We start from the raw sequence: 15,761 nt of genomic DNA, 5'->3' as shown, positions 1-15,761 counted from the left end.
AGAATGCTTCCGTAAGGTGGCGGTATAGGTTTGTTTATAAAATGGGAAACTTCACTTTCGTATGTTTACAATTTCCACGCTTCATTGCTGCGCGGGTATGTGCTGGTTTTCGAAAGCTTCAACGGTAAGATATTTGTTATTATAGCAGTAAATGTCGCCTATTATACTTTCCAGCTGAATAAGAATAGGCATAGAAATTTAAATGATGGACACTGCACCATCATTTCATATATGTATCAGTGCTGTGACTTTATAAGCGGACACGAATGAGTTGTAAGTAAGAGTGATGCCTTACCAACCGAACCGGACCACTGACCATCAGGCTGACCCAGTGAAGCAATGAAGTTGAAGATTATCGGTTTTATTAAGGACCCATCTTTAGCCTAAAATAGCAATTTGAAACAGTGAATTTGAGAACAGATGTGCCCACTAAACCAAAAAATGCATAAATCATCATAAAAGACACTTGTGTAGACATGCAGTGGTGCTCTGCTAATGTGCCATATCTTGGGATATAGATACATACATATGAGAAACCAATGAGGGGAATGGAGGTTGCTCTTTGGTTCACCAGCATTTCCTGCTTGCTGCACTCCAGACTGAAAACAGTGGTTGTTTTTGGCAATAAATTGCTTGTGACAGAAGGGTTTCTTGACTGACTATTTTTCTCTACCTGGGGGGGGGGGGGGGGTGGGGGGGTGACACTTTTAACAAGAATTTGGTGATTTGTAGTGACGTGCTTAGAATGTGTTAATTATAGAGCGTTAAAACAGCGGCACCCATAGTTGGGCAACTGGAATGGATGACCTTTCTTGCCTATTATTCATCAGACATCTTCTGCTTTAGGGGAACTTTGACTTTAATATCCGAGGGGTTCATGGGACCAAAAATCTTAAGAACCAGTGATCTATTCGAATATTTCCATGACTAATTTACCCGGAATCTCTTAATACTCTACTGCTTGATAAAATTTGTCTAATGTGACATAATTCATGGGTAGTATGTTGGTCATTTGTAAGAACTTCACTTATTACCTACCCGCGTTGAGGATAAGTATCCTTTAACCCTCTTCAGTCCCAGACTGTTGACAAATATGAGTTCACTATGCATGTTTTCAGACTAATACATTGCAACTCCAAATTTATCCATCTGCTTTCTTTCGAGAAATCATTGACTTGAATTAACGATTCTTACCGATTCTTCTAATATTTCAACCTTTTGATAACTGCTAATCCAACTTATGATATTCAAACTACAGCATTGACAAGAACATCTCCTGTTGAAAATTTCGAGATTTGATTCATGTGGCATAGCTTGCTTTTAATTTAAGAATTTTGAAAAGATGTAAAAATATGAATACTTCCCAACATTTTGATGAATAAACATTAATCACTGCGTGTATAATTAAGGAATAAGGTAGGAAGGATTTGAGAGGATTCAAGAGGATTTGCCCTCTTATTTGACTTTTTTGAAAGTGTCGTCGGAGGACGCCCAAATGTTCTCTTTTTTGAAATTTTGTCCTCTTTTTTGAGAATTCTGGTTAAATATATGGCAAAATCGACTTAGATACCCAGTAAATCAGCACCGGAGTAATATTTCGGTAGCTGGGCCGGAAAGTTGACCTTTTTTTTAGTCAACTGACCACGAAGTGTGAAAAATTAACCATTTTTTCAGGATTTTCCTCCGGTTTTGCAAAAGTGTCCTCTTTTCAGATTTCCAAAATATGGTAACCATAGAATAAGTAATTAGTAGTAAATTACCAAAACTGTGAAGTTACTTCAACACTTATATTTCTGTTTTTTCTGGGTGATCATTATTTGTCACCAAAACCGTTAGTATGTATGACTGCGTGATTATTGTTTTTCAGCATAAATATCAACTTATTCCATTGCTTGAAGCAATCCATGTCTAATGCTGTGGTAGCATGCCCCATGGTGGGACAGAATCTCCTGGAACGGCCAGGTCTTGCTCGAAATCCGATTTGGACGAATTAAGCCGTCAAATGAAAGAGAACATTGTGCAGCTCAAGTCGCTGCTTGGAATACGGAACAAGGTACGCATATTAAGGCTGTTCAAAATTAACTTTTTTTTTCAAATTTTTCAGGTTACTTGACAAAATTGTTATGTTGCCTAAAATAATGATGCACAAAATATTTTGGATTTATTTAATAAAAAATTTTTTTTCAAATTTTACTGGATACTTCATGAAATGTTAATTTCCTGATAAAATGATGCATAACAAATTTGGCTCAACTCCCACCAGTCTAAGTGTAGATGGTTTGTTCAAAATTTAGGATTTCAAATCACAGTATTTACGGTCGGTAGATCTACAATAGATACCATAATTAAAGAATTTTCCATCGTAAATACTATCTTTTTCAAATGCAAAATTTTGTACTCCAATAACTTTGCTTCTACTGGTTGGAATTGCGGCAAATTTGCTTTGCGTCGTTTTTTTTCCGGCAATGCTTCTATAGGTTGAATTTGAGACAAGAGTTGTTTTGCAAAGTTTTTTAGGCAACAATTTTATCAAGTATCCAGTAGAATTTGAAAATAAAAGTTATTTTTAAACAGCTCTTACGCAGATCTTCCTTTAATGCATGTTAAATATTTGTCTTTGTCAAATACGGGACACTTTATTACGCCTTTAGCCTGATATTCGTACATTGGCAGTCACGGAAGGGTATGTCTGGGCGTGTTTTGGTAAAAGATCGATAAATTACCGAGGGAGAATATAGATATACAGCCTTTTAACCGTGCAACACATTTCAGCACAATATTACACTAGATGAATCTTGCTATTTCGACGTAGACGGACTGTTTGTTGTGATATTGTGACTCGGTGCAACATAAAATTGTATAATTGAATAATATATGTCTATTTCTCAAAAACATTTGGGTTTATTTCAATATAGATATGTTATTCAATTATATATTGCAGTTCTGTACCCCTAAGAAGATTCTGGGAACAGTATTATGATCAAGTTAATTTAAAAGTGTTCAATTATGCTGTTTAAATTACCAATAGCGACTACTCGGCAAAATTTTCACTCTATATTCAAATTCTGCACAAAAGATGTGCCAAAGGCTAGTTTGTTTTATTATTTATGCTAGTGTGAATTAGGCTAGTGGTGAAAATTGAGCCAGGATCTGAAAAAAATGATGTCCAGTTGGACTTTACTGATATGTTGGGTTTGATTTATACATAGCCTAGTCTCTGAGATAATGATTTTTTTTCATTCAATGGTACCAAAGACATGATTTGTTTGTTACTATAAAACTCATTGCCAGCGTCCGATGTGGTCAATTACCCATCTATAAAAGACTTTACTGAATTGTGATCGACTGGTTGTAACATTTTTATAAAGCCTACTTTCTTTTCATGTTAAGCCTTGGAGCTTGTCACGTATATTTGGTTTGGTGGGTAAATAAGGAATGCTTATTTTTTGAGGAGTGTTGATGGAGGCTGAAGGGTCCTCGGGCTTTTATTTAAGGAACAACAACGTATCACTGTGTAATTGCGTCCTGTAGGAGCTATCAACTTAGATAATACTTCTCGGATAAAGAATATGCTACTGACTAAGACGCTGCCTGTGTATTATGTGTATCAAAATTATTCACCTATGGATTATGTTGTGGATAACACGGTATGTTTTTCTTATATATCAGTTAGTCATTGTCTCTTATTTCATAGTAAAATGAATGCAATTGTACTATGATTTATAACTGATGATTTCGTCTGTAAATTTACGGAACTAGTCTCTGATACATGGTTAATTGGTTATCTACAATGAATGATGTCTGGATGAGGATATGTAATCAATGGATTGGACCAAGCTTAAATGTCTATTGTCATTAGATACTATTCCAGTATCAATTTACGTGTGGCCGCATTCTCCCGCTCACATTTATTACTGTAAAATTGCTTGCTTGTAAGGAGCTGTAGATTCATAGGTGGGGTGTAGATTTTCAGTTATCAATGTCCTATGTTTACGGTACGAATAGGCCACAATGAATTTGAGGTTTACATATAAATATATCTGAGTTTAGGATGTGATTAAGTACCTTTAGAAAATGGCCTGCAAGAAAAGAATGGTAAGTTCGTCTGTAAATTTACACTCTAGCTTACCTCAGTAATATGAATCAATCATGATGTGACTGAATCAACCTAAAAAAAACACAATTATTTCCCACTGATCCTAGATTGAAAAGATGTAATGTTTAGTGCCTACCTTGAATAATATTTGTAATTTATGGCTTTGAGTTTGGTTGGTTGCCTGTGTATATTTGCACAGGAACTCTGAATGATTGAATTTGTAATAACACAAAGTCAATAGTACTAATAAATCAAAGCCTATATATCAGTCTTTTAAGCAAATAATTCTATATGTATTACCCTCATATGTGCTAATCTTATCTTCGTGGACTATTTTGTTTGAAAGAGGCCAAGATTTTTGTAACACAGTCTTGCTACAGATTATATCAGGAAGTGCTCTCCAATAACTTAAGTTCATGTAGAAGTGTCATTGATCTGGGACTAGATACATCGACTTATGGATCAATGTGTCCCTAATTGTGTACTTGAAAGATAATTCGGATTAACTTTGTAATTAATGTGTGTGGAGATGATAGTTGGAGGATGTTTCTGAAGGATTAGCTTGGCAAATACTCAGTTGGATGAAAATATGTATAATGACCAAGTTTGCTGAGAGCTCGATTGTGAATCTGTGGGAGTTAATCAAAATTCCACGATCCTTTTCAAGATAATTATTATTATTATTGTATTTGTAAGATGCCCGAAGGCTGAAATCTCATTTATTTTATGATGATGCATGGTTTTGTTAAAGTTTCGTGAGTCGGAAGGTATAGTTTGTCTTCATTCATTCTTGTTGGGTATGAGTTTATTTTGGATCGTAATTTTGTAGGCCTGTGAGCTACAGCGTTATTAATAGAGCAGACCTCTAGTCCATTGTCTATTGCGTATAATCAAAGTCGGGCATCTAGAAAATTTTAGATTAGTATCAGAATTATAGCTACACAGTTTTTTCAAAATTAGATAAGTTGTCGAAGTCTGTAATTGTGGAAAGTTTTCTTTTTGCTTTTAATCCAGGATTATCAAATCCCGTGGACCGAGCGAGATGCGTTGAGTCTTCCTGCGACCAGAAACGGGTCTCTGATATACGAAGGCCGCGGATCGCTATTGATACCATCGAAACAGTCGGCTTTTACCCAATTCTCAACATGGTCCTTGCCTGCCGACGAGACTCTACAAATGGAACTGGAGAGCAACGGGCATTCATTCAGGTAGGCTTCAAACTGAGGTAACTGATTAACGGTAGGGCTGAGCACAATGATTTCAGTGCTGAGTATCGAGCACGAATCTGAGTATTAATTCTAATGATTCGGGTCGAGTATGGAAATTATGATATCCTTGCCACTTTGAGTAAATTTATTAACGCGAGTAATAGTTTCGGTAATATTTTTCCATTGTGGAGAAAACAAGAAGCACAATACTTCATTAATTAGTAAAAATTACACCAACACCAAGACTTGATTTATCAACAAAAAATATAGTTTTGATACTAGTTTTCACCCTGAAACGTCCATTCGTCGTGACTTTTACATTACGTCTACCTGTACTTGAGCACCAACGACACTGCGCACAGGAGTTTGAAAATTTTGAATTTATTATAAAATAACAAAAAATTTTTTTTCAAATTCTACTGCCAACCCCGTGAAATTGTCGAATTGTCTGCAAAAACAAATCAAAACAAATTTGACGCGATTCCGACCGGTAGAAGCAAAGTTATTTGAAATTTTCATTCATAATTCTGGGATTACCCACCGTCGTGCGAATCCAAAATTTTCAACTGCAATAATCAGTTAGAAGTAAGCAAAAATTTGTAAGCATTGTTCTTTTATACAACTTAACAATTTCAAACTCCTGTGAGTTCACATCTACTTGTTGGAATCGAGTCAAATTTGGTGTGCAGTGTTGTTTTAGGTAACCTAATAATTTAATCAGTAAATCCCCGGAATCTGTGATAAAAAGTTATTTTTGAACAACCCTAACAGACAATGACTCGATTACGAGTCGAGTCGTTTTCCATGTATAAGATTATGACTCAAGTCGAGTGACTAAAATATTGCCATTCGAGACATTACAAACCTGTGCTCTACATTCATCTGGCTATGTCGTATTAAGGTATTGAATATTTTTGTCTAGCGCGCGATCGATGGATAAACTTCCAGACTACAGGAGCCTGGCACGAGATCGCTATTCCGCAGCGCCAATACGCAGCTCAACCAAGGAGACAAGAAGGGATGTGTCCTCCTCCACAGGTAATGATATTTTTGTACCAAACCGAGTACAGTTCGTCGCAAAAAAGATTGAATATATAAATGATGATAAATGAATATATAAAAAAAGTTATTGCTGAAACCTATGAGGCTTTCCAAAACTACGGTTACCGTTCCCGTTTTTGCCGCGGCGCCATCTTCGTTGTTGTTACAGAAGATGAGCTGCCAAAGAGATCGAGACACGTCAGGAAGAGCGATCGCGAGCAAGCTACAAAATCCAAACGCGGCGCTCGTAGAATCGACGCTGAAAAAGTCGAGCAAGTGCAAAGGCAAGCTCTCCTGCTGCAGAGGAGATGCGATCTACTGGAACGGGAGAATGAGAAAATTGTTAGTACAGTGGTACAGTTATCTCCCGGAATCCGAAGATTTACCGATTAAAAATGATGCAAAATAAATTTGACGCAATTTCAACCGGTAGAAGCGAAGTTATCGCAGTTGTAAATTTTGGATTCACAGAACTAGACTGGACGGTGGGTGATCCCAGAATTATGAATGAAACCTCAAATAACACCCGCTTCTACGCGTTGGAATTGCGTCAAATTTGTTTCGTATCGTTTTTGTAGACAACTCAAGAGCTTCTTGGAGGTACAGAACTTCAATATACAATAGAGTAGTATATTCATATTGAAATAAACCCGAGTATTTTCGGCTGACACTCGTCAGGGGAAATCGTCAGCAACTAGTACCAGTACCGAAAATATTCGATTATTTCAATTGTATATTGTAGACAACTCAGCAATTTCGTGGGGTTGACAGTAACATTTAAAAAATTCCCAAATTTTTTTGTAATAAATTCCAAATTTTGAAGCTATACAGCTGTTTAGAAATAATCATTTTTAAAAATATCACTGGCTACTTGCTAAAGTTTTAAGATTGCTTGAAAAAAAACGCTGCACACCAGATTTGACTCAATTCCAACCTGTGTAGAAGCATTTCTATATAAGATGAAAGATTTGGATTTATGGTATGAAAATAAAAAAATTTCAAATTTTACTACCATGAAATTGAAAGAATTTCCCACATTATGAAAGATATGGAAAATTCATGTATGTATCTTTTATGCGACCGCAAATAATATAATGCCAGTCCTACATCATACTGGAGATGATTTAGTATTTTTTCGACTGTACCTATTTCGTTGCACTTTGTAACAATGCTGTGATTTGATCACTTCGCGGATATGTCATTTCCAGTAACGTGTGTAGCTTTGAACTACATGTTTCGCGTGCTATGATACGACCAACCGAAGTTTCAATTCTTCCACGGCGGAAGATAGTATTGAAACTATAATTTTTGTTGGTGAATTAAGTCTCGTCGTCAAGGAGTCCATAATCTCAGTCTATTCGAAAGAATCATATCTGTGATGTAATGAGTACATCATGCTCAGGCGTGGTCTTAACTCAAGATTGACCCTCAAACTCATTACCGGTGTAGCCGATCATCACAAAGTCATGTGCTGATAAGCTTCTTACGACTCCATTCCAATATCCTGTCTCGTGACTCGATTGCGCGTTCAGAAAAAGGCAAAAAAAGAGAAAGCGGCGAAGATCGCCGACCTCAAGCACAGGAACGGGGAACTGGTCAGTGTGGCCAAGAAGCTGGAAGAGAGGGCGAAAGATCTGCACTTGGAAAACTGCAGGGTGAGAATCGTGGGCTGGTCGTGTTTATTTGCCGCTATGCAGAGACAGATTAGAAACGGAATCGTATCTGCACAGTGCACAGTCTTACAAGTTAGATTAGAATCAGAAATACTGAATTCACAAAAACTTTGAAATTGAATCAAATTCAGAATTATAAAGAAACACAACAAAAATCAGCTTCAGTTTGTCTCAAACCGGCGTTGATTCTCGTAAGCATGAGGATAGAGAATGTGTGTACAATGTACATTAGGGGTCTTCAAAAATAATTTTTTTTCTCAAATCGTACTGGCTACTTGATAAAATTGTTAGGTTACCTAATTGAAGCCTGCACACCAAATTTGGTTCAATTCCAACCAGTGGAAGCGGAGTTGTTGCCGTCGAAAAATTTGGATTTGAATAAAATAGTATTTACGGTGGGCACCACTACAATAAATAAAGAATTGGTCAGTGGTAAATACTATTTTATTCATAATCCAAATTTTTCGACGGCAACAACTCCTCTTCCACTGGTTGGAATTGAACCAAATTTGGTGAACATCGTTTCTATACACAACCTAACACTTTCATGGGGTGAACAGAAAATTTTCAAATTTTTTGCTATTTATTTTTATATAATGAATAGAAACTTTCTTCTCGTGTAGCAATGCGGCTGCTGGTTGGAATCAAACCAAATTTGGTGTGTAGGCCTAAATTACGTAACCTGACAATTTTATCAAGCAGCCAGTACGATTTGAGAAAAAAAGTCATTTTTGAAGAGCCCTAGTGTACATCGAGCTTGGCACGCTTCACACTATGCAGCTCTCATGCAGCATTTTCAGGAAAACCAGAATGTAGATTAGAATTACAATCAGGAGCGTAGAAATGCCATTTTGCTCTAAATAGACAATTAGTTGTACACTCTGTCTCTATATAAGAACGTCTACTACCAGAGAAGACTAGGATATATCGCTCTATTGAATCAACAATAGATTAAGGGATAATTTTCATTCCACACTCGAGGTAATGAAATTTATTGTCTGATCTGATCTTTGAATAACTTGTCACCAGAAATAATGACCGCTGTCTCGTGTAATGATGATTTATGTGAATATGCTACTGGACAATTGTATTTGCAAAATGATTCAAGCTTGGTGTACACTGTACAGACATTTGCCATTCTCGTGCGTATTAGAATGAACTCTGGTTCGATATGTAATGAACTTGATTTTTGTTGTATATCTTTCTAATTCATAATTGCTATAAAATTTACGAATATTAGTGAATTCAGTAATCCCAATTTTAATCTCATCTGGAAAATCCTCAAGATTGCAATCCAGGATTGTCAACAATGTCACATGTATTTGTATTATATAGGAAATAAAAATGATTTTCAGCGTATTTCTTTTTTTTTGTCATGTCATGACGTAATTCCAACCGGTAGAAGTGAAGTTCTTATGGTTGAAAATTTTGGATTCGCAAAAGTGCCCTGGATGGCGGGTAATTCCTGGATTATCTACGTATTGGAGTTGCGTCAAATTTGTTTTATATTGTTCTTGTAGCCAAGTCAACAATTTTGTGGGGTATTTTTGTTCAATCCTTACATATCTATCTGCGCAGCGCAATTCAAAGGCCGACGCCATGGAAGGCGATAATCTGGAGCAGAAAAAGAATTTCGCTTCGATCATGGCCCAAGTCCAGACGGATCACGAAAAAGAAACGAAAGAGAGAGATAAAGAGATCAAAATCCTGAAAAATCAAATTCAGGATCTGAAGAAGGCTCTGAGCGAAGCGAAAAGTTTGCAGCTTTCGGTGGTAAATACAATTTGTGATAGTGTATTATGTCCTAAATCACATTTCATGTTAGTTTTATCGATAAGACATGGGAATTCGTGACCATGTTGAAATTAAGAGTAGCGGTATCAGATTTTTGAGCCCACACCGATGGAACTAAGAACCCGGATATATTCAGCCGATATTCAAAAGATACGGTATCAAGCTGAAGGCGCATTTCTAAAACTTTGCAACCCATATTTGAACAGCCTTAAAGCCATTGCTATGGTTGGACATGAAATAAGCTAGAAAGTCTCCATCTGGACTACTATAAGCAATAAAAAATATGTTGATATTCAAGGTTGTAATGACTCGAGTCATGACTCGACTCGAGTCGCGATTTTTTGGTGACTCGACTTGAGTCATTCTGTGTATTGACTCGAATTGGACTCGAGTCATTGCGCAGGACTCGAACCAAGTCATGTGACTCGAGACTCAGACGGCCAAGACCGACATTTCATTGCAATTTTGAAGAATAACAAAGTAACTACACTGTTGGGATTTCGTCTGTTGGTACTGGTACTTGAAAATGCGATCAGAAACTGCTGAAAGTGATGAAAATTAGTATATTATAAATGCGGACCATTCGATATCACCAAACAAAGTTCTAAAAAGTTAGTTTATCAAGACTTTAACTGGAAACTGAGCAGTCGGCACAATGACTTTGACTCGACCCTCTGATCGCTGACTTGGACTCGGACTTGACTCGGTGGTGAATTGAAAATGACTCGACTTGACTCGAGTCAAAACTCTAAAAGTGAGATTGACTTGTGACTCGGAGCCTTGTGACTTGGTTACAACCCTGTTGATATTCCCAGTCTAGCCGTTGTATATTATAATTAGCGGACTCCCCTATTACAATCTTGTGATGTCACGAAAATTGACGATGTTTTTTTTTTACTTCTAATGGTTAATAATGACATTTCATTCTGTCGGGCTGTAATTACACTACTTGAAGATTATAGCATCTAGTGGTTGCATTGGTATTCTTAAAAGGTTTTGGATGGGAGTGAAACATGCCTTATCTCAGAATTGAATCGGTTTCGACTCCCATAATCTCATTAGTATTTTTAGAAATATTCTATGCTACATATAGAAAAGAATGGCAATCAGATTTGTTGCTATTCCTAGAATGGAGGGCCGTCGCTAGAAGCAGCCTTGAAGCAGTCACAAAAGGAGTCTCTACGGTTGCAAAAGCTAGCTGCCAGTGGCAGTAAAAAGGTCAGTTGATTTTCATGTTCCGGTCTCATTTTTAATTCAGTCTATGTCTATGGACTCTATTCTGTGGTGTGCAGTTTTATTTCTAAATTGAAAGCCGTGAATTACATTGTTAACACGTGCTGCTAAGGGGATGCGTTAATATTGGGCTGTTACAAATTTGGAATTTTAAATCATGGTACTTACGGTGGGTGGATCTATTATAAATATGTAAAGAATTTGCCTCGGTAAATACTATTTGTTTCAAATCCAAAATTTTGTAGCTCGATAACTTTGCTTCTACGGGTTGGAATTGAGCGAAATTTGTTGTTCGTCATTTTTTCAGGCAACCTAACAATTTCATGCGGTATCCAGTGAAATTTGAAAAATTTTTATATTAATTTTTATTAAATAAATGCAACACTTTTTTTCTTATATGGCAATGCTTCTATAGGTTGAAATTGAGTCAAAATTGGTGTGCACCGTTGTTTTAGGCAACCTAACAATTTTATCAAGTTGCCAGTAAAATTTGAAAAAAAAATAGTTTTGACATTTATATAATTTTATATATTTGATATATATGTAAATAAACATTATAATGAAATAGCTTGTTGTAGTTTCACAAATAGCTTGTCCTTGTATTTTTGATCACAGACTTATTACTGTATTCAGGTTACCATCCGTTCGCTGTCCATGCCTGTGACCGCGCGGCAAAAAATTCTGGAAGACACGAACCGGGCTCTCAGGCGACAGCTGGCCGAATACGAAGAAGCGGGCCACGCCTTGGCGGGGCGTACCGTTCAAGATTTGAAATCGGAGCTGGAGATCGTGCAGAAGAAATGCGCGGATTTGGAGAAGGCGAACAACGAGTCTTGTCTGCAAACGGTCAATCTGGTAAGGCCAAATTTGTTTCAGAGGTGGTCGGTCGGTAATTAATTGCTTCTACATTTTTCAACTAATTGCACTACCGACTCCAATGATTGTGTGTTTAGTAGGGTTGCTCGAAATTAACTTTTACTTACAGCTTACGGGGATTCACCGATTAAATTGTTAGGTTGGTGAAAAAACGCCGAAATTTTTTTTAATTTTACGGTCAACCCCACGAAATTGTTGAGTTGTCTACAAAAACCATGCAAAACAAATTTGACGCAGTTGCAACCCGTAGATCCAAAGTTATTTGGGTTTTTCATTAATAATTCTGGGATTTCAACTGCAATCACTTCGTCTGGCAGTTTGAAGTGAGCAAAAATTGTTAAGCATTGTTCTTTTAGACCACAATTTCATGGGGTTGACAACAAAATTTGAAAAAAAAAAAATTTTATGTTAAATTCAAAATTTTTAAACTCCTGCATATTCACATCTACCAGTCGGAATCGATCCAAATTTGTTGTGCAGCGTTTTTTTAGGCAAACTTACCAGTTGCTGACGATTGCCCCTGACGAGTGTCAGCCGAAAATATTCGGGTTTATTTCAATATGAATATAGTATTCAATTGTATATTGAAGTTCTGTACCTCCAAGGAGCTTTTCAAATATAAATTCAAAATACGTTTTATTTCTATCATTAATGGACAATCGCCGAACTTATCGCATTTTTGAATCGCGATATAAAATTCTAATATATCTGGCGGACCTGCACGAAAATAACCACGGACCAGTAGTTGAGAACCACTTTTCTGTAGTATGTCTGTGGAATCGCTAATTGTACTTGTAATGTGTAGAATTGACTGCGTGCTTGGCAGCAAAGCTTACTGCTTGCTATGTCACTTATCTCGGGTCACAATTCTGCTTCAGGAATCGCAGTTGCAGATCGCCAAGGTGGAAGCCAGCGACACGAATATCAAAATGAACGAATTGAAAAGCTCGTTTGAACAGGTGAGGGAAATAGGTGTTTTGGAAAGGCACTTCCTTGGTGTCTTCCGGTATTTTTATTGAAAAACCACCAATATCCACGATGAGCACCTCATAAGAACAGGTTTCTGTGACTTGGTCGTTGCAACCTTTTACAACAGGAATTTTATTTTATGATGTGTGTTTGAAGTGAATAATTCCAACATACCTGTTGAGATTTATGGTACCAGTATCCAGTCACCTCATCCTTGCCTAAAAATATCCGGCGGAACGAAAAACCTCGATTTAGAAGCTTTTAATGCATGTCGTAATTCACCACCGAGTCCAAGTCAGCTGGCAGAGGGTTGAGTCCGAGTCAAAGTGTTTTGAGTCGTGTCCGAATCCAAGTCATTATGTTCAGTTTTCAGTTCAATTCGGTTCAGCCCGCTTTTTTCTACTCTGCTCGAGTGATATAGAATGGCTCGCATTCATAATATCGTAATTTTTTTGAGTCTCAACAGTTTCTGGTCCTATTTTCCAAGTATCAGGACTGATACACGAAATACCAATTATGTGGTGACTTTATAATTCGAAGTTACAATGAAATGTAGGTCTTGGCCGTCCTAGTCTCGAGTCATATGACTTGGTTCGAGTCATGCGCAATTCAAAAACTGAAATATTGACTTGTGTCATTACAACCCTGACACAACATGGAAATATTTGGCAGTTGAGACACGATTATGACCAAGTCCACGAGCAGCTCGCCGTGGCCATCAAAGAGAGAGACACCGCCATCGAACAGTTTAAGGAAAAAGCGAGCGAAATTGCGACCATGCTTCGGGAGAGGTATCAGTCTGCGTGTGCCGATGCGTTTTCTATTCTCTATTGTTTAGTGTTTTCAGGGAAAAAAGCGAGAAAGTGGTAGAATATGAGTTGGAAGATGGTGGGAGGGATGTAGAAGTTCACGACGATTCTCTCACTGATAGCAAGGTAACGTTTGCTTCTTCAAACTTCTTATGTCTCTTACAGCGTAACCCAGTGATTCCCAAACTGTGTGCCGCCACATACCCTTAGGTGTGCCGCGAATATTGTTGTATTTTTTCAAGTAAATCATAGAAATATTTTCAAAAAGGCCCGAAGACCAGCACATGCGACTTAAATGCACTCTCACTTCTTCGACAGCTGATAAATAATCACGATGAAACCCATTATGGCATCGTAATAAATCAAGCGATATTTCAGCAGAAGATCACCAAAATTAATTGACGAAAATTCTTGTTTTAAAAAAAAATAAAGCTGCTTCTACAAAATGAATGGTGCAAAACCATTTGCATCCTCCAGACTATGTGAACATGGCTTTTTTGCCTGGGATTAAAAGCTTTAAGCGAGAGACACCGCTCGACTCGAGTCAAAACGACAAAAGTGAGATTGACTTGTAACTCGGAATCTTGTGACTTGGTTGGAATCCCGGGAAATCCCTAAATTCGCAGCTCGAACTGTGCACTGAGAACAGGCAAATATTGTGTGGATTGTTTGGTTCCTGGTTCGTTGCCCAGGGGGCGCTTTGTGAAAGAGCCTTAAGAGACCTTATTCTGTGATTTTTGCTTAAGGAATTGCATAATCCGTGCGTTTTATTCCTGTTTTTCTAGCCTGAGGTACTCGACATAACTGACTTACGACAGGACGAGCCCGCGGAGAAAAAGCCGGCGCCCGCAACGGACGCAAACGACCAATCAATTCGCGTTGAAGGTATGATGTTGATATAGTGCGGTGCGGTATCTGGAACAGCAGTGATTGTCAAATAAAGCACAAAATTTTCAAGTGACTTCGAAATTATAAACGGTCTCCGACGAGATGTTGGTGTCCTTCCTTTAGACTTATTTCACGTCGTAATGCCGAATGTGTTGTGTCAAACTGTTGGAAAGAAGCCTGCGATTCGTTTAAGACAGACAGACAGTAGATGATTTCCAAAATGCGAGAAAATAATATCGGTCAAATGGTGGTGGCATGTCTTACAAAACAAACTCAACAGGCAAAATCGAGTCAGTGCTGTCAACAGGATTACGCCATGTAGAAAGTTGGGTTCTGTTTTGAAATTCTACCGGCCCGTCTATACTGGAAACATTTAAAGCCACTGGCCTAGAAGATAGTTGTTACCGGCTGTCGTTTCACGCGATTCATATTCGAGCTTTCCACGGGATCTATTAGTTTATGGCTTATAGTTGATCGGTTTTATCTTCATCTGCGTGTTGGACGACGATTTCTGTTACGAGAGGCTAACTAGAATCAGAAACACATTCAACCACACTCCGTATTCATATTAGGCGTACGAGATATAATAATGCTAGGCGTCTTATTGGTTGCTATTTGCAGTATTGATTTGAATCAGAAGCGACTCATGGTCGCTGTTATAAGTGCGGCTTCAGCCAGGGGATACCTAGAACCTATATGTTTTGTGGTGTTGGAATTATACTCTCAACGAAATTCGTAGTTTTGATAGTAATTTCCACTATGGAAGCCTTCAAACTTCGATCCGTCATATCGCAGCATACGGAACATTGTACAAAGCTACGTACGTTCAGTGAAAATTACATATCAACCCATTAATCATTTTGAATAAGTGCAATAGAACAGGCTTGGTCGAAAAAATACCAAATTATCTTTAATGTGATGTAAAACCTGCGTTAAATTCTTTGCGGTAGCGTAAAAGGCACATATATTAGGACTCGACGCTCAGACGTTCGATTTTGCCTAAGCCTCAGCAATATCCAATATTCCTAATTTCGCGCGAGAACACTTCCCAATTCTCCCATTTTCTCTTTCGTAATGAAACAGCAATATCGATATTACGCCTGAAAAATTCATGACCGTGCGACTCGGAAGCGTCACGGAGCAGCCATCTGGCGTGTTCGCGTCCTCGTTTACA

The 15,761-nt window shown here is 37.7% G+C and overlaps 1 protein-coding gene across 5 annotated transcripts in view; it reads left to right on the top strand.

The window, feature by feature from the left end:
- The window catches only part of LOC145446336 (RIMS-binding protein 2-like), a 42,180-nt gene continuing 26,419 nt past the window's right edge, over positions 1-15,761 (top strand). For 2 of the 5 annotated variants that reach the window (XM_080324602.1, XM_080324598.1), the window contains exons 1-13: positions 1-124; positions 1,868-2,053; positions 5,111-5,304; positions 6,227-6,342; positions 6,515-6,687; positions 7,878-8,000; positions 9,597-9,791; positions 10,941-11,030; positions 11,679-11,900; positions 12,800-12,880; positions 13,563-13,681; positions 13,738-13,825; positions 14,485-14,584. In XM_080324602.1, the coding sequence (XP_080180728.1) occupies positions 1,925-2,053; positions 5,111-5,304; positions 6,227-6,342; positions 6,515-6,687; positions 7,878-8,000; positions 9,597-9,791; positions 10,941-11,030; positions 11,679-11,900; positions 12,800-12,880; positions 13,563-13,681; positions 13,738-13,825; positions 14,485-14,584 (1,630 nt within the window). In that variant the 5' untranslated portion in view covers positions 1-124; positions 1,868-1,924. Of the gene's footprint in view, positions 125-1,867; positions 2,054-3,368; positions 3,648-3,790; positions 4,096-5,110; positions 5,305-6,226; positions 6,343-6,514; positions 6,688-7,877; positions 8,001-9,596; positions 9,792-10,940; positions 11,031-11,678; positions 11,901-12,799; positions 12,881-13,562; positions 13,682-13,737; positions 13,826-14,484; positions 14,585-15,761 lie in introns of those variants that run through there. The other 3 variants (XM_080324599.1, XM_080324600.1, XM_080324601.1) reach the window with 3 other exon arrangements.

The sequence above is a fragment of the Botryllus schlosseri genome, chromosome 9, assembly GCF_051294905.1.
Source record: "Botryllus schlosseri isolate E-star chromosome 9, Bs_hap1, whole genome shotgun sequence".
In the NCBI taxonomy this organism is placed as follows: Eukaryota; Metazoa; Chordata; class Ascidiacea; order Stolidobranchia; family Styelidae; genus Botryllus; species Botryllus schlosseri.
Note: the sequence above shows the minus strand (reverse complement) of the source record. Positions and strands in the feature narration are given on the sequence as shown.